Below are 24,880 nucleotides of genomic sequence, written 5' to 3'. Positions count from 1 at the left end.
AATTGGGCTTAAATTGATAGTAGGTAATTATTGTTAGCTTCAGTTAGGTGTGAAAATGGAAATAAGATTATGGAGAAAAGTGCCCTTTGAAAAACTGAGGTGTATGTTGTAATACTTAGGGGTGAAAATATAATAATATCTACGCGTAAGCAGGAAACGAAGGTGAGGAAGTAAATAAGGCAAAATGCAAATGATTGTTAAATATAGATGCTACGTTTCTGCTATTCATTATACTAGTCTCCTGCTCTGTGCTTGTTTATGATGAAAAACGACATCAATCAACCAGAAAAAAAAAAAAATAAGGGTTTGTTTCTTTTACAGGAGAAAGAACCGATCTTCACCTTCCTTCAAAGGTGACGTCGTGTACATGTGGCCTGAATAGGGCTCCAGGAGCATCACGCGAGGTCCCAGGGAGACTAGACCAATGAACACGTTCCTTTCCAAAGGTTTGATTTTTGTGGGAAAAGAAGTCCCATACGCCGAACCATGAGCTTCCGACCCTCCAGCCCTGCGCACACACGCAGGACCGCCGGGGACTCCGAATACCTGTCACCTTACTCCGCGACGCTCAGGGCGAGGGAGGGAAAGAAATGCGAGGCCTCCCTCCGCCCCGAGCCTCCGCGGAGACACCCGGCTGGAGAGGCAGGTGCCTTCCATCTCCCCCACCTGGAAGCGGGGCGGAGCGGGGGCCCGCCCGGTGAGTGTGTGTGTGTGGGGGGGGGGGGGGCGGGGATGGGCGGCGCGCGCTCAGGCCGCTGCCCTCACCTGCCGCCAGGAGGGCCCGGGATCCCGCGGGGGAGGCCACGCACCTGGCGGAGGCCACGCACCTGGCGGAGGCGCGCGCGGCGGGCTCGGGCCGCAGGTGAGGGCGGCGGGGCGGGCGCTGCGCGTCACTGCGGGCCGCGCTCCTCCCCGGGGAAGTTTCTTGGCCCGGAAAGGTGCAATTGTGTGCAGCTATTCCTGGTATGTCAGGCGGGTCGGGCGGCCGCGAGCCGAGGGGGCGTCGCTAAGCCGGGCCGGGAGAAGGACGGCGGCCAGGAGGCAGGGCACCGGGAGGATGCGGCTGCGGGCGCGGGCGCGGGGGCGCAGCCCCTCCGGGCGGAGCCGCGGGAGCCGGAGCGTGGCCTTGGCGCTCGGTGGCATCCCTGGCCCAGACGGTCTGCCCACAAGGGCGGCTGCGGCCGGGAGCCCCCCGGGGAGCCCCGGGGGGGGCGGGGGGCGGAGGCGGACGGAAGCGGCGACTCCGCGGCTCGGGGTGGGCTGGGGCGGGCCGGTTCCGGGGAGGGCGGCGGCCGCAGCGCTGCGACCTTCGAGGTCTCCGCAGTGGCCGGGCCCCGGGGTCGTTTTCAGGAGTTGGGAGGCAGCCACGTCTTCAAGTCCTTGTGGGTTCGAAACTTTTCCAAACTGCGGAGCGCAACAAAGGGGGAAAGAGAGCCCGGGCGCCTCGCGGCTCGAGCAGAGGCGGGGCGTTAGGGCCAGACGCGCGCGGGACCCCGGCCCTCCGCCCTCACCGCCCTCACCGCGCCTTCCTCTCTCTCCCTCTTGCCCCTAGTCCTAGTCCTGGAAGGGATGGAGGAGCCCGGGGCCGACTGCGCGGTAGCCTTCGCCGAGGCCCAGAGATGGGTGGAGGTGAGTGCCCTTAACTCTTTTCCGCACGAGTTTGCGGGCCTCCTCCCGGGACCTGCGCTGGCGCGCGGAAGCGGGTTGGTTTGCAATTTGGGGGACTTTGCAACTCTTGCTGCTTCTATTTTTTTTTTTTTTTTTTAAGATTTATTTATGATAGAGAGGGGGGGCGGGTAGAGAGGCAGAGACACAGGAGGAGGGAGCAGCAGGCTCCATGCAGGGAGCCCGACGCGGGACTGGATCCGGGGACCCCAGGATCGCGCCCTGGGCCAGAGGCAGGCGCCAACCGCTGAGCCACCAGGGATCCCCCTGCTTCTGTCTTTTAACAAAGTCCAGCCAAGCCTCGTGCTGCTGCTCCCCCCGCGGCGGGCTCGCTGGCTTCCCCCGGAGCCCCTCTGCCAGGGCAGAGTCGAGCGCTCGCCCTCTTGGGTTTGGGGACCGCACATCTCCGTGCGCCAGACCACGTCAGCACAGGGGCACGGGCGGCCCTTCGGGGGTCGTTCCTGCGGGCGCCCGGCTCTTCCCTGCAGGCGGTGTATTAACGGCGCCGTTGTGGGGGGGCGGCCGGACGAGGTTAGACACTCGAGGCGCACCTGGGGAGATGTTTTCTCCCGCGCGGCCTCTGGAGCCCGGGATGGAAGTCAGGGTTCTCACTTATTCAAAGTCGGCATTGCTGAGACCAAGGTCCCCTGGGGGTCACGCACTGAAGGGCAGTTACTTTCCCAGCTGTGCCCCCAGAGATCTTCCATTTCCACCGAAATGCAGATGGTCTCGAGGAGGTTTCTTCATGACGCCTTAAGGTTACATTTATCTATAAAAAGGTAACACCAGGGGATCCCTGGGTGGCGCAGCGGTTTGGCGCCTGCCTTTGGCCCGGGGCGCGATCCTGGAGACCCCGGATCGAATCCCACGTCGGGCTCCCGGTGCATGGAGCCTGCTTCTCCCTCTGCCTGTGTCTCTGCCTCTCTCTCTCTCTCTGTGTGGCTATCATAAATAAATAAAAATTATAAAAAAATGGTTACACCAGGACTTCTATCCATTTTTCCACTGGATGAAAAAGATGACGCTAGGGAAGTATTCAGAGCAGATGTGAATTCGGAGCAACCTCTTGTTAGAAAATTGTTGCCTACACTAGCCTTGCAGTTTTTTAGAAGTTATTGGTGCCACGTGCGGGCTTGTTCAACGTAGTCAAAAATGCAAATTTGGTTTAAAGGTTATTCCATAGGAAACAACCCATTTAAAAATCCCAAAGCACACAGTGTTTAAACATAATTCCTTTGTCTCTAAAGAAACAAATGTACATATGTGGGGAAAAGGAGAATAAACTTTCAGTGTTACATTTCTAACAGTAAATAAAGAAATGTGAGATGTGAGTAGCATTATGCACTAGAAAGTGGGGGAGAAGCCGTCAAGAAATTCGCTGTTGGTGTCCTTTTTGGAATGAACTTTGAACTAGTCTGAAGGTGATTTAGAAAGGTGTGAGGGGAGGAGGAGGAGGATGTGAGGGGAGGGCATGGGGAGGTTGAGAGAATAAACACTGTATTTTTGAATTGAAATGAGAGTGGAAAAATTTCAGCAATGCAGTTAAGAGAAATGACTTCCCTCATTCAGAAACTTTGAAAAGCCAAGGCGTCCAAAGGTAATTTTCCATTTGTAGTATTTGTGCTGCATAATTTTAGGAAAGCAATTAAACTTGTCCTTTGGTTTTTGAGTGGTGGGGATGGGGGAGAGAGAAGGGAAGAAATATGAGGACTCCTCTATGTGGAGTTTGTATCTGTATGCTGTGTATTTCCTTCAGGAAATCTCTGGATATGGATCATTTCACACTTCTCTTTTTTAGTATACAGATTTTGGAAATCTAAAAATTCCTTGTTTGTTTTAGCTTTCTCATGGTTGTGTAGGCTCTCTGTGAGAAATTTGCATCTAATAAACTGGAGGGAAGTGTGTTGCAATAAAAGATATCAGAGTGCGTGGTCCATGTGCTCATCTTCCCACTCTCATCCATTTCATCTAAATGTGTTCATCTTTAACAGAGAGACACATTATCTAAAGGCTTTGACATATCATCATAATATAGTTCATGAGATTAAAATTCACCTCATTTTTTTTCCTAGTGCCACTGGAAGCAAGGCAGTATGTTCCTTGAAGATATGTGAATAATTTACATATTCATGTATACTTTCAAACGCCCAAGACATTCAAAATGACAGCAATGGGCTCGCTGTTAGGTTTATTTTATTTCTCCAGTTAGTGTCCAATTTATGTGTCTTCTTAGCTTCGCCTTTACAACTAAAGCACATATTTTAAAATTTTGTTCTTGCCAAAAGATGCAGAGTGGATGACTCCCTTGTTACCACAATTGCCTCTTAACTCTGGGAACCCCTAATTTAAAGATAAAATATTAATCCTGGAGTGTATTTTATAACATTTTGGAAAGTGAGGAAGATTATGGTGTCTTTCTTCTACTTGCTAATATTCTTGCTCCACGTTCCCTATCATACTTTCTCTACATATATTGAGGCCTATGTGGGTCATTCATATATATAAACACATATATGTTTATAATATACTTTGCTGTTTTCATTCTCAGCTGCAGCTTTGACTATCCCAAGGTCAAGAAACTCCAATAACCTTGTAAAATTTTGCATGATGGCTAGTGTCCATGTTAGTATGTTCTTGTCATTTCTATTCCCTGTGATTTTAAATAGCTGATGTATTATTCCCACAACCAAAGTTAAAGTTTTATTAATTTTATTTTGGGAGGAGGAGGAAAAAGGGCGAGGCAAGGACTAGTGGTTATTATTCTAGGGATTAAAATTTTATGACTAGTTTAAATTGTGCTTAAATGGTTAGAAATGTATGTATACTTAGGGTTAGTATAATATTTCAACTTAAAGCAAATGTGGTCATGTGACCCTTTAATTCAACATGATGATATTGGATTATTATCTGGTTGGAAGTGCTCTTTGGAATATTAATAATGTAGCAGAGCTGGTTTATGATTAAACACTGGTTTAAAGCCAAATAATGTAATAGTTTAAAGACAGAGGCTGAGAGGAGCCTGACTCTAGCAAGGTCACGGAGTGGGTGGGTGATGAAGCAGAAATTGCCTGCCAGACCCTCTAATTTTAGACCTCTTCTGCAGCACCTTCTAATTTTCTATACCTAACAGTTACCTCTGTCTCTCTGTTTTGGGGCATTAAAAAGCCTTAGTAGTAAATTGACAAAATACCAATAAGATTGAAAACTGGATCCATCACTCATTGCATTGGCTGGTCACAGTCAGTGTTTACAATCTGTGGGTTAATGTTGCTGTCTGGGTTGAAGTTTAAATACAGTAGTAAGTACAGTATGGTTGGAGTGGGAACAAGCTAACCTCATTCCCCACCTCCTTGCTCACCTGTGCTTCCTCTTATCTCTGAGTTTGATTCTTTCCATATCACTGTCACCCTGCAGAAGGACCTGAGGATGCCAAGTTGAGCTCATTGCCAAACCTGGTATAGGAATATGACTCCTTACTCACTTACTTCAATTAGTCTGTTTCTCTGCCTACCCCTAAATCTTTCTAAGTGATTTTCCTCTTTCTCTGTAAACCATATCCTTTCTGCTAGTGATTTCCAACCTGTGGTCTAGTTTGAAAGGGTTTACTCGGGATACATGAGTCCTCAGTGCACACAAGCATTATCTGTGGACTAAATGAGGGTTTCATGGACTCGTGCTGTGGCTTTTCAGATGTATATAGAATGATGTAAACATCCATTTGAAAATGTTCCTGAATTCATAAAAGCATTTCTGGTAGTTATGTATAATTTCAATGAACAGATATCAAACCTGGAAATAACTATGATGGTAAAAATTTATTTAAAAATTTAAATGTTAGGAAATAATTCTTATACTACCTGTTGCAGCCGAAATTATTTTTTCAAAATAAAAACCTGATTTTGTTAATTCCTTCTCTGGGAGTCATGAAAAGATTTTAAAGTCCACAATCTTTATTATTTATTTATTTATTTTAGAGATTTTATTTATTTATGAGAGAGAGAGCTCACATAGAGGGCAAAGAAGCAGCAGACTCCCCACTGAGCAGGGAGCACAATATGGGGCTTGATCCCAGGACCCTGGGGTCCTGACCTGAGCTGAAGTCAGACACTTAACCAGCTGAGCCACATAGGTTCCCCTAAAGTCCACAATCTTTATTTACATTGCACCGTGAAGCATACGATAGCGTTTACAGCTTTTTACAATCTCATCTCTGCCTATATATCTATTTTTATTTTTTAATCTTTTCTCTGTAACTGTTTGCCTAGTTGCCAGATAGCATAGAGATTAAGAGCACTGTTTTGTACATTACATACGGAGTACTTATTTGTCTTATAATTGGAAGTTTGTACCTTTTGACTATTTAATCTAATTCATGGTGACTATAGTCAATACTGCCGTATGGTATATTTGAAAATTACTAAGAGAGTAGCTCCTAACATTTCTCATTGGAAGGTAAAGAAATGTTTTCTGTAATTATATGGGGAGATGTTAACTTTTTGTGGCAAGCATTTTGCAACATATGCATGTCAGGTCATCGTGTGGTACATGTTAAATGTATACTGAACTGTGTGTCAGTTATATCTCAATGAAATTGGAAAAAATTTAAAAAGGGAAAACCGTCACAGTATTGGGAACAAACCACGGTTCAGGTCTTGGCTCTGGGACCTAAATGCCATAGGGCTCAGTTTTCTTTGTTGAACTTCCCATGATGGTTGTGCCTGTTCAGTGACAGGCAGACTGCAAAGTGATTAGTGCTCTCTGATCCTTGCTTGTGTTTTCCCACCCACAGGAAGCTGTTTTCTCACCTTCAGGCTATTGTGCATGGAATTCAGATTATTCCTTGTTTAAAAAGGAAGGAGGAGGTAAAAGGAGCCAGTTGGTCTTTCCTTGTTTACCTAATACCCATGACTTCTTTCCAGTCCCCCAGGCTTGGACTAAAATCAACCTTTATGTGGGGCCTTTTCCGAACCAGCACACCTCCACTCCACCCATTCCCTCCTCTCCTCTGTCGCTCTTCTAGATCTTTCTTTTTGCACACCATGGTATAATTCTATCCATTTTTCCATATTAGACAAGGAGCTAACCGAGGGCAGGAACAGTATCTATTTCAGGGATTTGACATAGTCCCTGGTAAATGTGGAATAAAAGTACAGTCTGAAGGCTACAGCTTTAACAAAATTTAAAAATAGGGTTTTAAGGAGCACAATTTATTTCTTCTCCCAGTGGAAACTTGCTTCAGTGTCTAAAGCTGAGTTCATTGCTTGGGGGTTGTTTGGTCTGGACCAGCTACAAGATGTGCCTTCATCTGGGTGCTGGTGTGCACTTGCCTATTTACCCAGTGCTTTTTCCTCTCCTCCAGCCCTGCTCCTGAGTCATGTCGCTCTTCTTCCTGCCTTCCGATTAATCCTTACCCTCATGGAGATTTGCACTCAGTTATTTTGTTACCCAGAAAATGCCTGTTATGTGTTACTCTGGACCAGCCACCTGACAGACTTGATGATTCAAATGCCACATGCTTAGCCTCTTTGCTGGACTTCCAGAGACATGCTCCACAAGGAGCAGACACACAAACACACACAGCACCACTGTCACATAATTGCCATAGAGGAAATTTGCACAATGTATAGTGACAGCATTTAGGAGGCAGTCTGAGTCTGCTGGCGGAGTCAAGCAAGCTCACGGAGACGGAGACGCAGCATGTACATCAGGCTGCAGCGGGACTAACACGTTTGCTGACTTTGTGGATTTATAACTTGTTGCAAGAGCTTGAGGTTGTATATAGCACAACTTTTAGGAGTTGCCTAGAGAAGCTTATTTTTACTCAGGTCATGTTGACATGCAGAGAAATGCACAGATTTTAAGTGTACAGTTGTAGGAATTTTGTCCAATGTTTATAACCACATAACCAGCAATTGAATCAACATGTAGAACATTTTATCACTCAACAAAATTCCCTTCCAGAAGGGCACATTAGACTCTACCTCTTATAGGCAACCACCCTTTCGGTTTCTGGCATCTTAAATTTCTTAGTGTAGTTTTGAACAGCCAAGAAATATCTTGATTGTCAATTTGTTCCTTTTTTCTTTATATAGCATTTTACTGTCACTTGAACACAATATCCTTATTTGGAAAATAAATTCCAGGACAAGAAGGATGGTAAGAGACAATAGTGCTCACAAAATCTTCTTGAGAAGGAACTGATTCACACAAATAGGAACCAGGACAGGGATGCCCTTAGAATAATAATAGCCTGACTCCAGGAGGTATAAGCACATATGTCAAGGTATTTCCTGGGGAACTAGGAGGATTCCAGTACAGTGTTATTCTGGATCTTTCCAACTTGCTCATGCACTGAAAGTTAGAAGTGGACCTCTTCTTAAAATGGGGAGAAATAGGGAGCCCTGGGTGGCGCAGCGGTTTAGCGCCTGCCTTTGGCGCAGGGCGCGATCCTGGAGACCCGGGATCGAATCCCACGTCGGGCTCCCGGTGCATGGAGCCTGCTTCTCCCTCTGCCTATGTCTCTGCCTCTCTTTCTCTCTCTCTGTGTGACTATCATAAATAAATAAAAATTAAAAAAAAATGGGGAGAAATACAAAGAACTAGTACATTTAAAAACTGGTGTGTCCTTGAACCAATTAGAGGGATGGATTCACTGGGTCAAAGGGAATGAATGATTTTTTTTTTTGATTTTTTATTTATTTGAGAGAAAGCTTGAGGGGGTGGGGGAGGAGGTGGAGCAGAAGGATAGGGAGAAGCAGACTCTGCTGAGCAGAGAGCCTGATGTGGAGTTCAATCCCAGGGCCCTGGGATCATGACCTGAGCTGAAGGCAGACGCTCAACTGACTGACCCACCCAGGCGCCCTGATTGTTTTGGTTCTTGACATATTACCAAGTTACCCTCCGAAAGCTATGTGCTGGTTTGCAACCATCAGCAGAGATAGAAGGGCCCCAGCTTCTCCATATTCTGGCCAGAATTAGAAATTGTCATTTGTGTTTTTTTCTCTAAATAAATAGGTGAAAGATGCGTGTTATTCTCCTCTTTTCAGATCCCTAGTGATGTCAAACATTTATCTAACAAATGACTCATTCAGTTTCCTCCTAGTGAGAAGTTGAAACATGAGGTCACAAAGGGCTCAGCGGACCCCTGGCCTGGTAAAGTGCGTCCCCAAGGTCATGGACATGGTAGGACCGTTAAGGAAGTGTCTCCTGAGTCATCTTGTTTCTTTTTTGGGTTGTTTGGAGATACACCCTCTGAATTCTCAACAAAATTTTGAGATGAAGAATGGAATAATTGGCCATTTTGAGGAAGTGGAGCACCTCGGTGTTTCTACAACCATTGATAAAGCACAGAAATCCTTAAAGCTTCTCTTAGGCTGAGAGGTGAATAATGTCCTGAGCATGTGGCAGGGAGTATGCTGCTTCATTCAGTTTGGTTCTTGTCCTTCGTGCAGTGCTCTAGCATGCATGCTCTCTGGGTGCCAGGAGCACTGTGGCTAGTAAGGGTCTCCTGTTGAGACTAACTGGCTCCTTTAACATCCTCCTACCTTTTTAAACTGCTTGTCAACATAACAGTATTTGAATTAAAGAAAAGTTCTAGTTTTGAGAATGTTAAGAAAAACAAAGCACCATTAATCAATTTGTTCAACCCTTTTAGTTTAGAGAAAATAGATGTAGGAAAATAATTTCATCTCTTACCATCTGCAGACTGAATTGTTTCTGCTGTCCTCTATCCTATAGTTCCTCAAATGCTTGTTGAAGGAATGAATGTTTTGTGTCCTGTTAAGAGATTGGCTTATTTAATTAATGCTTGCACATCTCCTTAAGCCTGTAGACTGTCAAAAGTGTATTAGAGCCTGAGGAAATGATAAAATATGTGTACCTGTGCTTACTCTTCAGTTTCTAAAGATAATTACTAGGTGTGTGTTTTTAAAAACACTTTTGATGTACTCAAAGCTCTTAATAAGGATAAGAATTGTCATCTGTGCACAACTTTGGGAACAGAGGTTTAACATGCTCAATCTGCCACTTTGCTCTAAGTAGATAGGCATTAGCACATTCTACAGATGACTCACAGCACAGTCCCATAAACAGTCTTTCCAAAAATTGCAAAATCCTCCCTCATAGGATTCTCAAAGACTGTTGTGCATACGATAATCAGTTTGGTGCTTGAGTGCATTGAGATGATGGTGTACAGCGGTAGATATTATGTCTGTCTTTAAGTACAGCGGGGATTGTCATAAGGAGAGAGATTAGAAAAATTCTGTATGGGTTCAAAGGGCAACACTAGTAATTACTGATGAGGTACAGTGAGACTCTGGCATCAAGTATTCTGAAGCTGTTTCTATAAACAAAGTGCTATCCTGTGCCAGAATAGGCTGACTTGAATAGGCAGTGAGTTACCTGCCATGAAGGTTTTACAAGAGAAGGTAACTGTCAGAGCAGCTAGTACTTTTTTCTACATATACAAGACATATGGCACATGTATTAACCTTGCATACCTTTGTAATGGACGTGATTACCCACGGGTATTTTCTCTGATGAGGAAAAAGAGGGGTGAGAGGTCAAGTAATTTACTCAGGGAAACACTAGAACTAGTAAGTGGTAGTTGGGATTTGAACCCAGGCTATGTGACTCCACAGTCTGCCCTTATAATCACTACACTCAATGTCTCAGGGTGACAATGGACAGTAAATCGTGGTACATGATTTGTAAATCAGAAGAGAATGGGCTCTCAGTCTTCTGTCTAAAGCAGTAAGATTAGCTATTTTCTGTTTATGACAAGTCCTACATACTAGAACAGCTTAGCTTCTGCCTTATGATGTTAGTGCCTGGAAAGCACATTATGATCAAATATTCTATAAACTAGATGGACATTCTTGATCAATTGCAGACTTTAGATTTATATGTCCTGGTATATCTAAGTGAATATATTAATGCTCAGTAAACCATTTAAAGTGTTATTAAAGGGAAGCATTTTTATATGATGACATTGAGTTATACTTTGAGCTAGAGAAGATAAATTATATCTAATTAATTTCTTTAGGACTATTTATAAAATTATCAATTTCTTATTGACCTACATATCAGTAGTTCATAACATACCAGAAATTGTACAGACCGTTATTGTACAGTGCTTCAAAATCTATGTCATGTTTTCAATGAGGATACATTCTAGTTAGTATTTCATATGTGTAAGTATTGAAGCAATGATCAAAGATTTCCTCTTCTTGACTAGGTCGAAATTTGACCTAGATGCCTGAGCTGGGAAGGAAGTGTCTTTTGTTTCACCATATCATAATATTCAAGGAAGGGCACTCATTGCCAACTTTGTTATAAACTTGGATTCTGGAATTCTTTCTCATTAGAGTTTAAAGTCTTTCATTCTACCTGAGGAAAGAGAAACAAACATTTTGCCTTCACTTCTTGAATGGTATGTAATCGATTTGCATATTGTCCAAAGAAAATATTGTCAATCTATTAAAAGCAAACACAATCATACCTACCTTCTTGAAGCATTTCCTTCAACTGTTCTCTGGATTTTTCTCCCATTTTACTTGATGTTTATGATTTTCCTTTGCTAAATCCTCCTAATTATTTGATCAGTAAATACTCAGGTATATCTGGGTTCATATTCCATGTCTTCCCTGATTTGTCTATAACCTCTCCCTATTATCAATAAACAGCTCTATATACCTTTTATATGCTGATGACTTCCTTATGTATATTCCTGACGATGTTTCTAACCTTCCTTTCTCTCCCTCTCTCCCAACCCCTACACTCTGTGTATGTGTGTGTATAAGTATGTGGGTATGTATGTGCACAGGCATAGATAGACACTTAAGATTTCCAATTGTAGGTCAAATAGGCACATCCCACTTTGTTCACAACAAAATTCTGAGTTCCTCCCCTTACCCATCACCTACCTACTCATCCTCCCAGTGTTTCCCATCTTTGTAAATGGCACCACAGTTAACCCACTTGCTCAGGTCCCACCTTTGAAGTCATTGTTGACTCTTGTTTCTATTACACTCCACATCTAGTTTGTCAAGAAATTCAGTTGGCTGTATCTTCAAATATATCCAGTATCTGACCACATCTTGCCTTATCTACCATCCTTCCTGCTTCCAGTGTAACAGCCACAATTCCTCTTTAAAAGTGTAAACCAGAAAGAAAACATGCAAATGGCCAACAGATTCATGAAAAGATGCTCTGCATCAGTAGTCATCAGGGAGATACAAATTGAAACCACAATGAGATATCCCCTTACACTAGTCAAAATGATTAGAATAAAAAAGACAAGAAATAACAAGTGTTGGTGAGGATGTGGAGAAAAACTCTCATGTACTGTTACTAGGAATGCACTATTTGTTGGGCACTATAGAAAATGGTATGGAGGTTCCTCAAAAAATTAAAAATAGAATTACCATATGATCCAGTAATTCCACTACTGGGTATTTACCCAAAGAATTTGGGTAATTTGAAAAGAGAGATACTAATTTGAAAAGATATATGCACCCCTATGTTTATTGTAGCATTATTTACAGTAGCCAAATATTGGAAGCAACCAAAGTGTTCCTCAGTAGATGAATGGATAAAGATGTGGTATATATACAATGGAATATTCTACAGCTATAAAAAGAATGAGATCTTGTTATTTGCAACATGGATGGACCTAGAAGGTCATGTGATTCAATAAACAAAATGAACAAATGAAAAGAGACGAATAGCAAAAAAACTCCAGACTTTTAAATATAGAGAATAAACAGTTGCCAGAGGGGAGTTGGGTAGGGTAGGGGATGGGTGAAATAGGTGAGGGGAATCAAGATTCGCTGTGATGAGCACAGCGTAATGCATAGGATTGTTGAAACATTATATTATACCCCTGAAACTAATATAACACTGTGTGTTAATTATAATTCGATAAAAGAAAAGTAAACCAGAGAGTGTACTTTGAACTCTGCCCTTTCCTCCCCCCACAATGGCTATCCATTACATTTTGTTTTTGTTTTTTTTTTTTTTAAATTTTTATTTATTTATGATAGTCACAGAGAGAGAGAGAGAGGCAGAGACACAGGCAGAGGGAGAAGCAGGCTCCATGCACCGGGAGCCTGATGTGGGATTCGATCCCGGGTCTCCAGGATCGTGCCCTGGGCCAAAGGCAGGCGCCAAACCGCTGCGCCACCCAGGGATCCCTATCCATTACATTTTGAATAAAATCTGAATTTTTAAACCATGGTCCATAGAGTCATGTATGATCTACTCCCCACTTGTTATCTGCTTTCACTCTTTCTTACCATGCTCTGGTCATACTGGTTTCCTGCTATTCCTTAGATGTTCAAAGATTTAAAAAAAAATTCTTATTTATTTATTCATGAGTGATAGGGAGAGACACAGGCAGAGGGCTCTGTACAGGGAGCAGGCTCTGTACAGGGAGCCCAACATGAGACTCGATCCCGGTTTCCCAGGATCACACCCCGAGCTGCAGGCGGTACTAAACCGCTGCACCACTGGGGCTGCCCCAGTTGTGCAAAGATTTTTATTTTAGGGCTTTGGTGTTGCTATTCCTTCCGCACAAATATGTTTCTCTCACTCATTCAGGTCTCTGTTCAAATGATACCTCCTCCTTCCTCCACCCTTCTTCCTTCACTGTAAAATAACAGTCTCTTGTCACTCCATACTCTTCTATTTCAGAGCATTTTTAAAAATGTTTATTTATTCATGGGAGATGCACAAAGAGAGGCTGAGACATAGAGGGAGAAGCAGGCTCTTCATAGGGAGCCCAATGTGGGACTTGATCCGGACCCAGGATCACACCCTGAGCCGAAGGCAGAGGCTCAACTGTGGAGTCACCCAGGCATCCCAATATTTCAGAGCATTTAACACTTTTATAGGATATACTTTTTGGTTTGACTGTTTCTCTCACTAGAATATATAAGTGCCTTTTGTGCAAGGGCTTACTTTGTTTTCAAGCCTTAAATACTGCCAGATATTTAGTAGACACTCAGTAAATATTTGTTGGATAAGTAAATGGATGAATGAACAAATGTCTTTTAATTCTTTATACCTGATAATCTTGTTAACCCTGTGATTTGACTGACTCTCTGGCTGTGCTTCACTAAACAAGACGAGCTGGTTTTTTGTTATGTTAGGTTTTTTGCTTGTTTGCTTTTCTTCAGCTTCAGTTCTGCATTGAGCAAGTTCAAAGTAATTTTTTAAAACAAATTTGAAACATGAGAAATTGACTTTGTTCAACCAATTGTAAAGATGCCTAAAGGTAAGGAAGTATCATACAATAGTATAAACATCCCAGAACATTTGATGATGAACTGCCTTAGTTGAATATCCTGCACTGGGGACCGTACTTTATCTGGCAACTTTGGGGTATTCATCATGAAAAAGATCTCACCACTCACTGATTGGTGTCCTCCAGCTAGAGCCGGAATCCTGGTACTAATAGGACACAAAGATGCTGCGATGCCTGGGTGGCTCAGTGCTTGAGCATCTGCTTTCGGCTCAGGTTGTGATCCTGGGGTCCTGGGATCGGGTCCCACATCAGGCACCCCAGGGGAGATTGCTTCTCCCTCTGTCTATGTCTGCCTCTCTTTCTCTGTGTCTCTCATGACTAAATAAAATCTCTCTCTTTTTTTTTTTTAAAGACACAAAGATGGAAAAAAAAAAAAAAAGACACAAAGATGGAGAATGCAACTTTACCCTACTTAGAAATAGATGAAAATAATTTTAAAAATTTGAGAACAGGAACATTTCTTCCTCAACCCCACTCAAACATACTTGCAAAGTGCTGTACTTTTTTTTGTTTGTTCTTATAGTCATTATTTCATTATTCTGAAATGGCACATAATACTGAGGGGTGGAGGCTTTCCAAAGAGGTGTTTTTTTTTTTTTTCTTCCAGAAATGAGAGAAAAAGGGAAGCTGAAACTCATTGTTTTTAATTTTTTTTTAAATTTTTATTTATTTATGATAGTCACAGAGAGAGAGAGAGGCAGAGACATAGGCAGAGGGAGAAGCAGGCTCCATGCACCGGGAACCCGACGTGGGATTCCATCCGGGGTCTCCAGGATCGCGCCCTGGGCCAAAGGCCCGCGCCAAACTGCTGCGCCACCCAGGGATCCCTCATTGTCTGTTTTGATGCAAACTGATTTTCTTTTTGTATATATAATTTTTTTTAAAGATGAAAGAGTGGTTCAGAGAAATTTCTTTCCCAATGCCATAAGGCTGATACTGATAGAACCAGTATTTGAAGTTAGATTTTTTAAAAGATTTTATTTATTTATTCATGAGAGACACACACACACACATAGGCAGAGAGACACAGGCAGAGGGAGGAGCAGGCTCTATGCAGAGAGCCCAACGTGGGACTTGATCCTGGGCCTGCAGGATCATGCCCTGGGCTGAAGGCAGACGCTCAACCACTGACTGAGCCACTCAGGCTGCCCGAAGTTAGATTTTTCTTTTTTCTTTTTTTTTTCGAAGTTAGATTTTTCTAACAGATAACTCAAACTCAACTACTTCATTCACCTTTTCTGGTTCTTTCCTCCTGTTATAGTTGTACCTGTGATTTTGGCACACTTTTGTGCTATTAGCTATTCCATGTGTCTGCCTCCGTCTCTCTATCTTTTTTGTATTTTAAGATTAGAGCTAAGTTAAAAAGTGTAAAAAAGTTCTCAGACTTAATATAAAATCTGTAAATTCACACTAAGATGTGAACAACTTCCTGCTATTGGAATATGATAAGTTTAGAGGGAAGGTGTGGAGAAGAGGGAATGGCCAGGGCACTTGCTCTGATGGTTCTTCCTGAGGCTTGTCCTGACAGGGAGGAGACAATCACAGGACTGTGTGGGAGTAAGTGTGACCATGGTAGCCAGCAATTCTGCAGGGACTTTGGGAATAGGAAAAGCATTGGGAAGCTAATAGAGAAGATCCTTTTTGAGCTTGACAAAAAAGATGATGGTGGAAATTAATGTGGGAGGCAGTTGAGTTAGGTGGAGATGGTGCTAGCACAAGCCTGGGTCCATTGGATTATCCTATGGATAGGACAGTGAAGTCTACTTGTTGTGGAATGTGCTTATTTGAAGGCAGCAGGAGTTATGCATACAGAATTCAAGTTTTTTCTTGAAATGTCCTATCAGGTGATGTTGGTACTCCAGGGACAGAACAGGTCAGTGGAGGGGAAAGACCATCTCACATAGAGGATCAAGGACTGAGCCTTGGGATATGTCTTCCGTTTAGAGGACAGGAAGAGGGAAATAAGGTCATGTTCAGAAAGCTAGGCAGAAAACCAGGGATGTGTTGGAAGTCTTAAGGAAGCATTGGCTTCATGAAAGATAGGAAGGAGTATCAAGAGTGTTCAGGATTAGAAATGATCATGGGAAAAGAAAGTGGAAACAACGCCATTGAATCTGACAGGACAGTAATCTCTCACTTGTTGAAGATATTTCTGGAGGGTGTTAGTGTGAGAGTCAAATTAAGCTTCAGAAAATCCTTCTGAAAGCTTTAGCCTACTCTTAGCAGAGGGGGAAGGGGGCCATGAGAGAAGAGGTAGGAAGAGCTACCAAGAAACCAACATTCTGTCAAAAAAGCTATTTGTGTTGGCAAGACCATCTCCTGACTCCAGTTTATATTATTGGTTATATTAGAGGTACAGACCCTTCATATTTAGGGGAAGTATGCTCCAGGGCAAAGGGTCTGAAGGAATCTTTGTGGTCTGCCATGTAAAGGACTCTTAGTGTATTAAACATCATCTGAGGGTTTAATCTTCTGAATTTAACTTCCTTTAATCTTCTGAATTTAATTTCCTTTCTCCTAAACTGGGAAAAATGTCTCTCCTGTTCCCAGGGTTTTCTAGCTGACAATAATTTCATGAAGATATTTTTGTTTTTAATGTGCAGAAAAAGGTATCTTAATAGTTTTGATTTAGTGACTCTAAGAAAATTAAAGTCATGTTAATAGGAAAACAGTAATCAAAAAGGAAATAAAACACTTCTAACTCTTAAATAGGGATACAAAATAGTTACCATGAAAGTATATTTTTGGAATGCTGTGTTTTTGTTTCTTTTCTATGTTCTAGGGCAGTGTAGTGGTGACAGTGGCAGGGTTTGGGGTAATAGTAGATAGGCCTAGCTGGCATATGGCAGGTGCTGGGGTGAGATGTGTGACCATGTGGACAAAACATAAAGCTTCTCTAAGTGTAAATTCCCACAACTATAAAATGAGGATTGTAAGGTGGTGATAGGGTTAGGAAAAAATAATGCAGAATATATGTAGGTTTCTTTTAACCTCTGATTTGTGAATATGGGTTTTTATTGAGTCATTTTTATATTAAGCTGCGCTGAAAGTCCTTTATGAAAGGGGCATCTGGGTGGCTCAGTTGGTTGAGCATTTGTCTTTGGCTCAGGATATGGTCCCAGAGTCCTGAGATTGAGCCCCGCGTCAGGCTCCACACTCAGTGGGGGAGCCTGATTCTCTCCTCTCAACTTGTGTTGTCTCTCTCAAATAAATAAATAAAATTTAAAAAATCCTTTATGAGAACTTGAGTTTGGAATGAAAAAATGCCATCAAAGTAATGAATTCTGTTTTTTATGGTACTTCAGTCATTGTCTTCTCTCTCCCCATGTGCATTTTAGCATTTCTTTGCTATTAATTCTGTCAGTGGATTTATATAAATCTAAGGCTAGTCAACTTGTCTGAGACTTCTTAAGTTGAAGAATCCCATATTTATTGCATTGTTAAAAACATTGCCATATGTTCTTGTACTCATTGCTCCCTTCCATTTAGCTACTATTTGAAATTCCAGATTAGAGACTAGGGTGTCTAGATTCTATTTGTTAAGTTTCTTCTTCTCATATAAATGGTTTTCAAGTCTCTGTACATTTCTGATACCTCAATTATTCTTTATTCTTTATTTCTTTTACTTTTCACATTTTCTGTGTATGTGTTACTCTTATTTAGTTTTTCTTTTTTTCTTTTTATTTATTTTTATTGCAGTTCAGTTTGCCAACATATAGCATAACACCCATTGCTCATCCCGCCAAGTGCCCGCCTCATTGCCCATCACCCAGTCACCCCAACCCTCCACCCACCTCCCCTTCCACCACCCCTTGTTTGTTTCCCAGAGTTAGGAGTCTCTCATGTCTGTCACCCTCACTGATATTTTCACTCATTTTCTCTCCTTTCCCCTTTATTCCCTTTCACTATTTTTTATATTCCCCAAATGAATGAGACCATATAATGTTTGTCTTTCTCTGATTGACTTACTCTACTCAGCATAATACCCTCCAGTTCCATCCACGTTGAAGCAAATGGTGGGTATTTGCTATTTCTGATGGCTGGGTAATATTCCATTGTATACATAGACCAAATCTTCTTTATCCATTCATCTTTTGATGGACACCGAGGCTCCTTCCACAGTTTGGCTATTGTGGACATTGCTGCTATAAACATTGGGGTGCAGGTATCTCGGTCTTTCACTGCATCTGTATCTTTGGGGTAAATCCCCAGCAGTGCAATTGCTGGGTCGTAGGGTAGCTCTATTTTTAACTCTTTGAGGAACCTCCACACAGTTTTCCAGAGTGGCTGCACCAGTTCACATTCCCACCAACAGTACAAGAGGGTTCCCTTTTCTCCACATCCTCTCCAACATTTGCTGTTTCCTGTCTTGTTGATTTTCACCATTCTTACCGGTGTGAGGGGGTATCTCATTGTGGTTTTGATTTGTATTTCCCTGATGGCCAGTTATGCAGAGCATTTTCTCATGTGCCTGTTGGCCATGTCTATGTCGTCTTTGGTGAAATTTCTGTTCATGTCTTTTGCCCCTTTCATGATTGGATTGTTTGTTTCTTTGCTGTTGAGTTTATCTGATGTGTCATTTGCAAATATCTTCTCCCATTCTGTAGGTTGTCTTTTAGTTTTCTGCTGCTTCCATTCAATTTGGAAGAGGCAATTGTAAGATCTTTCCAAGAAGGACATTTATGATGTCTTACTAAAAATGAGCTTAATGAGCTAATTTAGAAAGAGAAGCTTTTCTAGTTTCCATGAAGAAAGGAAATACATTTTTAGGTGTTTTATTCAAAGGATAAAGTTTATATATGCCTGTTTTTAAGCCAATTTGTGAACATTTTTAGACTTGGAAAATATAAGTCCTAAAAGGTATAACTTGCCAAATAGCTGATACTTTTTGAAATTTGGCCTAAGTTCTGGTAAAAGTAATGTGGTTAACAGCCACACTGCAATTTACAGTAATCCTTTTTGTGTAAGGAAATGAATATACTTGGCTTAATAAATTCCAGATGAGTTTCTGGCTCCTTGATGATTACCAAGACATTTAAAATTCAGATTTCATTATTCAGTTTAGTTAACAGCAACCCTCTCTGTGCTTTTAATGGCCAATATGATGTTAAAACCCTTTGCAGGGACGCCTGGGTGGCTCAACAGTTGAATGTCTGCCTTTGGCTCAGGGCTTGATCCCAGATTCCTGGGATCGAGTCCCACATCGGGCGCCTTGCATGGAGCCTGCTGCTTCTCCCTCTGCCTGTGTCTCTGCCTCTCTTTCTGTGTCTCTTATGAAAAAATAAATAAAATCTTTAAAATAAAACCCTTTGCAAAACTGAAATACTCTGTGGGGAAATCCATTTTGGGGCAAATCATTTTGGTGCCCAAGCTTATGATGTGACCAGTGACTCAGTATTTGGCATGATCTGGGACTAAAAAGAGTCAAGCATCTCTGTTTATGGCAAGCTAATCCAGGCCATAAGGGATCAAGGTGAAGACCCACCCATAAGAAAGTTTTGCTAGTGGCAGAAAGGAGGACTTTCTTGGAAGCCCAGCTAAATATTTTTGCTTACTTTTCATCGGTCACTATTATCTGTAAGGGAGTCTGGAAAATGTTTTTAGCTGGATGCATCACTGCCTTCAACAATAAGGAATTTCTGTTACTAAGGAAGAACAGGTTGACAACGTTGGGTTGAAAGTGTAGTCTCTGCCATATGTGTTTGCTTTCTTTTTTTTTATGTAAATTCAATTAGCCAATGTATAGTATATACTTAGTTTCAGATGTAGTGTTGAATAATTTATCAGTTGCGTAAAACATCTAGTCCTCATCATATCACATGCCCTCCTTAATGCATGCTTTAATATGGCATTTTGCTTTGTTATGATCAAATGTCTTGCTTTCTGAAGGTACCACATTACAGGTTTTTTTTTTTTTCTCTTGCTCCCTGCATTGTCTCTGTCTCTTCAAAGTTCCTTTTCTGTTTTTCCCTTTTGGCTTTGGTCTTTTTTTAAATTGGAATTTTCTTTTAAACCTCTAATGAGGGCAGCCCCGGTGGCGCAGTGGTTTGGCGCCGCCTGCAGCCTGGGGTGTGATCCTGGAGACCCGGGATCGAGTCCCACGTCAGGCTCCCTGCATGGAGCCTGCTTCTCCCTCTACCTGTGTCTCTGCCTCTCTCTCTCTCTCTCTGGGTCTCTATGAATAAATAAATAAAATCTTTAAAAAAAAATAAACCTCTAATGATCATTGTCTACCAATTTCTGTACATCAAGCTGTGCTCCACACCACCGCTCCCTCCTTGAAGAACTAGTTGCCTCCAGATTCTGAGTCTTTCCTGGGCAACTTGACTGCTTTGCTTTTTGCAGTATCTCTTCACACATCCTGAAATTGAAATTTCCCCCATTCTGCTCAGTCAACTACCACTTCTCCACCTACCTCCTATCTTCCAAAAGTTTGTTCAAAGTTTCCTTTTACTTTTCAGATTCCTTTTGTCCTTATGAGTTAATACCTCAAATTTCTGTGCGGTGGGAGCAATGGAGAGAAATGTGTAACCAGTTCATTATGTTTAACCGGACAGAAGTCCTGTGTGTGTGTGTGAGTGTGTGTATTTGAAGTGCATCACGAAATAAGAGAGTAGAAAGACATGAATTCAATACAGATTACAATTATTGCTGAGACCGATTTCACACAAGTAAAATGAATGCCACCTTATTTAAATAAAAAACATCCTACCTTATTGTAAATTTGAATTGAGAGGGCTCACATAAATCTTAAATCCACATAAACTAAAGCCAGAGATGAATTAGGATTTCTGGCCTATGTTGTAACAGCCAAGCTGCTACACACTCTCATTTACCTGGAGGACAGAGTACGGGCGGAAAATGAATAGTGACTAGCATATAATAGATATTCAATAAACGAGAGTTTCTTAAACCTCTAAAAAACTTGTCTTTCAAAGAAAAAAGGAAGATAACATATTGAATATCTATTTCCAGTCACTTCTGTAGCTACATTCTACAGAAAGGAAAATTGAAGATCAGATAACATTAATAACCTGCTCCAGGAAGAATAAGCTATACACCGAGACCCTGGTTTCTGTCCTCATGTCATTTCTTCAACATCGTAATTGCTTTCAATGATGCTCCTTCTGTGAATGATTCCCAAATGAGAACAGCACTTCACTTGTTGTAATTAGTTGTCTGTCTTTGCTACAAGCTTCTTTTTTACTTTTTTTTTTAGTTAATAAAACTAAAAATTTTTCCCAGTTTTGAGATATAACGGACATATAACTTTATTAGCTGAAAGTGTTTAACATGTGTACATATTGTGAAATGATGACCACAGTGTTTAGTTAACATCTATCACCTCACATAGTTACATGCGTTTTCTTTTTGTTGTGATGAGAACTTTTAAGATCCATTCTCTTAGCTGTCAAATACATAATACATTATGTTAGCTGTAGTTATCATTAACTATAGTCTTCATGTTATACATTATGCTACAAGCTCCTTGAGAAGAGGTGCCAACCACCCAGGATCGTGCCTGAAGCTTTGATGGTGGCTCAGTAGGAATTTCTTTTTTTTTTTTTTTTTAAGATTTTATTTATTTATTTATTTATTTATTTATTTGAGAGAGAGAGAGAGAGATTGGGTGGGGGCAGAGACACAGACACAGGCAGAGGGAGAAGCAGGCTCCATGCAGGGAGCCTGATGCGGGACTCCATCCCGGGTCTCCAGGATCATGCCCTGGGCTGAAGGTGGCACTAAACCGCTCAGCCACCGGGGCTGCCCTCAGTAGGAATTTCTTGAAAGAAAAAAATGTTGAATGAATTCAGTGCTTTGCATGTACTATAAATTCTTATTGAATGAGATATGAGCTTTAGTGACTTAGATGTGTAACTTCTAGAGGAAAGAAATGCTGAGCGAGACCAGGAAAACCATCAGTACAACTGGATACAGTCTGTAATGGCTCTGGTATTTTGTGGCTTCAGGCATTATAGTCCACATTCTGATGACAGATCCCAATAAATAGTTTCTGTTATTCTCATGAATTTAGACCCGTTGATTCTGGCATCATTATTCAACAGATAATTCACAATCTGACATTAGGAATGTGAGGTGTTTATATGTTACTCAAATACAACCTTAGGTGAAATTGCACTAATCACTTCATGTATAGTGATCTTAATTCTGTTTAATTATCACCTCACATCTCTTTTTGTAACTCCTTTTGTTTGCATTTGGGTTTCTAACAACTCTTCCCAAAATCTTTTAATGTTTTTTGTCCCTTTGTAGTTTTGCTCTGTGGTTCATTGTTTTTTGAGACCTCTAAACTTGTTAGTATTGATACTTCAGTTCATGTACTAATTTTTTAAGTTCATGGCATATATGTATATATATATATATACACACACACACATACATTCCATATATAATATATATTCTATATATAATATATATCCCACATATATAAAAATATTACATATTTATGTCTCCATATATATAGTTACAAAAGGATTTTTTAAAAAATATTTTACTTGTTTATTCATGAGAGACATAGAGATAGGCAAAGACCTAGGCAGAGGGAGAAGCAGGCTCCCTTTGGGATGCTTGATGCAAAACTCGATCCCAGGACCTTGGGGTCATGCCCTGAGCAGATGCCCAATGACTGAGCCATCCAGTTGCCTCCCAAAAAGGATTTTTTAATATTGACTCAGTATCCTCAAGTGTTTGTTTTTGCTCAGGTGTTCACCTGTGTCCTCCAGCAATTCTAATTCATTGAAAGTTGGGAAGATTTTGTTTGTTCTTTCTTTGGCTGCTGCAGGCATGTGGTTATTTTCCTTATCTCCTTGGTGTAGCTCAGGTCCAGCTTTTGAGCTGCCTGATGCAGGGGAGGCTCAGTGGTTTCTGTCCACCTTGCAGACAGTAGAGCTGCAGGCAGGTTCTGGTTCTATCTTGAGACATCAACAGGAAACTTCTCTGCTCCTAGGTTTATTTATGTTCTTATACCTTGTGTAGAGGGGGCATATCCCTACTTGCTCTAATCCTGGGGCCATGGACACCAAGGGAGATTCTTTTCCCTTGGGGATCCAGGTCTATCTGTGCTTCTCTTCTCCCTAGAAGCCACTGTGGCTACAGGCTCACCTGGGGCTCTTCCACTGTGGGCCCTCCAGTTCTCTTGTGCTAAAGGAAAGCATTCCTGCAACAGCTCTCTTGTTTGCTCTCTGGGGCCCCAGTACCTCACCTGGAACTGTGAGTCCAGGGGAGATATATGGCTTGAAGTTGGGAGAGAAAGGAAGGCAGTATTTAATATACTACCACCTCCTGGGATATGTAAAAATGTTTTAGGCTTTCTCTAGAGGCATTATCAATATTTATGTTTTTGACCATTTATCCAGCAATTCAGGATGGTTATTCACCTTTGAAATACACTTAGTTTTTTAAAATATCAACATTTTTAATGCATAAAGATGTTTTTATATTTCAAAACTTAGACTGTACCATTTTGACATGTCTTTGGAAAAATGTAGGCATATTTTCTATATGCAGGAATTGTCCTAGTTATGGTTTCTGAGATGCCTGTTTAGCCTATGATTAGTAGACTATAGAACATTTATAGTTAGAACCTGTGGAGAGAAACCCTAGCCAACAAGTTTTATTTGGATGTAAAATATGGGTTCTTAGAAAGGTTATAGCAGTTGGGATGGCTATGAGAAAGCTTGGTTCAGGATGGGCACACTAGCAGTGTGAGGACCTGCCCTGTGAAGAGTAGACTTCAGGATTCTCCTTTCTCTTCCCTTCTTGAGTCCCTACGAGCCTGATACTACTCTTTAATACTATATTGTTCTTTGTAAATTTTGGACCAAAATGATAGTCTTGTTCTTCTGGAGTATTGGTTCTTAACTAGGGGTGATTTTGTCCCCAGGTGATGTTTAGGAATGTCTGGAGACAGTTTTGGTTGCCACAGCTGTGGTAGGGGGTGCTACTGACTCCTAGTGGGCAGAGATCCAGGATTCTGCGAACCAGCCTACAGCGCACCAGTTGGCCCATCTATTAGAGATTTATCCTGCCTCAGTGCCAATAGTGCAGAAGTTGAGCAGTCCTGTTCTTGAGTCTAGACTTTTCCCCCCAATATTTTTGGCACAATGTAGTTTTTAAAAATCATACTCAGTACTTGAAAGATTATACTTGACTATTGTTTTGCTTTTTTCTTTTTCTGTGGAGAACTATACGTTTGGACAGTGTAGCTGTAGCAGCATTATCAAAAAACTGAGTGGCATGTACAGTTAACTGAGCAGCATGATGTTCTGGATGCTGCTGCGGGAACATAATGAAGAGAGTATAGTCTACCTTCAAGGATTGATTAATGAAATGAGGCAATACAATGAATCTGAAAGATAAGATACAGCTTAAAATAGTATACTATCTGTAAATATTCTCCAGGAGTCAAAGTAAAGGTGACATTGTGTCATGTTTGGGATCCTCCTTGACTCCTTAGCTGCATTGTCTTGAATAAGCTCAGTTATTATTGATCACCCAGCAGTTTTCCTGGGCAGGTTAATACACATTATTAGAATGGTGAAACTCATGAATTGATGATATACATATTATCCCAAATAGGGAGATTTGATGTGATTGTTTTTAATCACTCCCTATTCCCTTTGAGAAAAACCCATTGAGACTTGTGTCCTGATTATCTCAAATAGTATTGGTAGGCAAGTATAATTTTATATAAGAAAAAAGTAAAAATGATATCTAGTTCACAGAAGCTCATCATTAAGGATGGAAATTATTGCCAAAGGGTTTATTTTATTTTATTTTATTTTTTTAAATTTTTATTTACTTATGATAGGCACACAGTGAGAGAGAGAGGCAGAGACACAGGCAGAGGGAGAAGCAGGCTTCATGCACCGGGAGCCCGACGTGGGATTC

The 24,880-nt window shown here is 41.5% G+C and overlaps 1 protein-coding gene across 32 annotated transcripts in view; it reads left to right on the top strand.

The window, feature by feature from the left end:
* Positions 1-374: 374 nt before the first annotated feature.
* Positions 375-24,880, top strand: part of LMO7 (LIM domain 7) — a 197,460-nt gene continuing 172,954 nt past the window's right edge. For 25 of the 32 annotated variants that reach the window (XM_072782765.1, XM_072782754.1, XM_072782760.1 and 22 more), the window contains exons 1-2: positions 375-697; positions 1,553-1,629. In XM_072782765.1, coding sequence (XP_072638866.1) covers positions 487-697; positions 1,553-1,629 — 288 coding nt within the window. In that variant the 5' untranslated portion in view covers positions 375-486. The other 7 variants (XM_072782730.1, XM_072782763.1, XM_072782758.1 and 4 more) reach the window with 7 other exon arrangements.

This window comes from Canis lupus, chromosome 17 (assembly GCF_048164855.1).
Source record: "Canis lupus baileyi chromosome 17, mCanLup2.hap1, whole genome shotgun sequence".
Taxonomy (NCBI): domain Eukaryota; kingdom Metazoa; phylum Chordata; class Mammalia; order Carnivora; family Canidae; genus Canis; species Canis lupus.
This window is presented reverse-complemented; position numbering and strand designations above follow the sequence as displayed.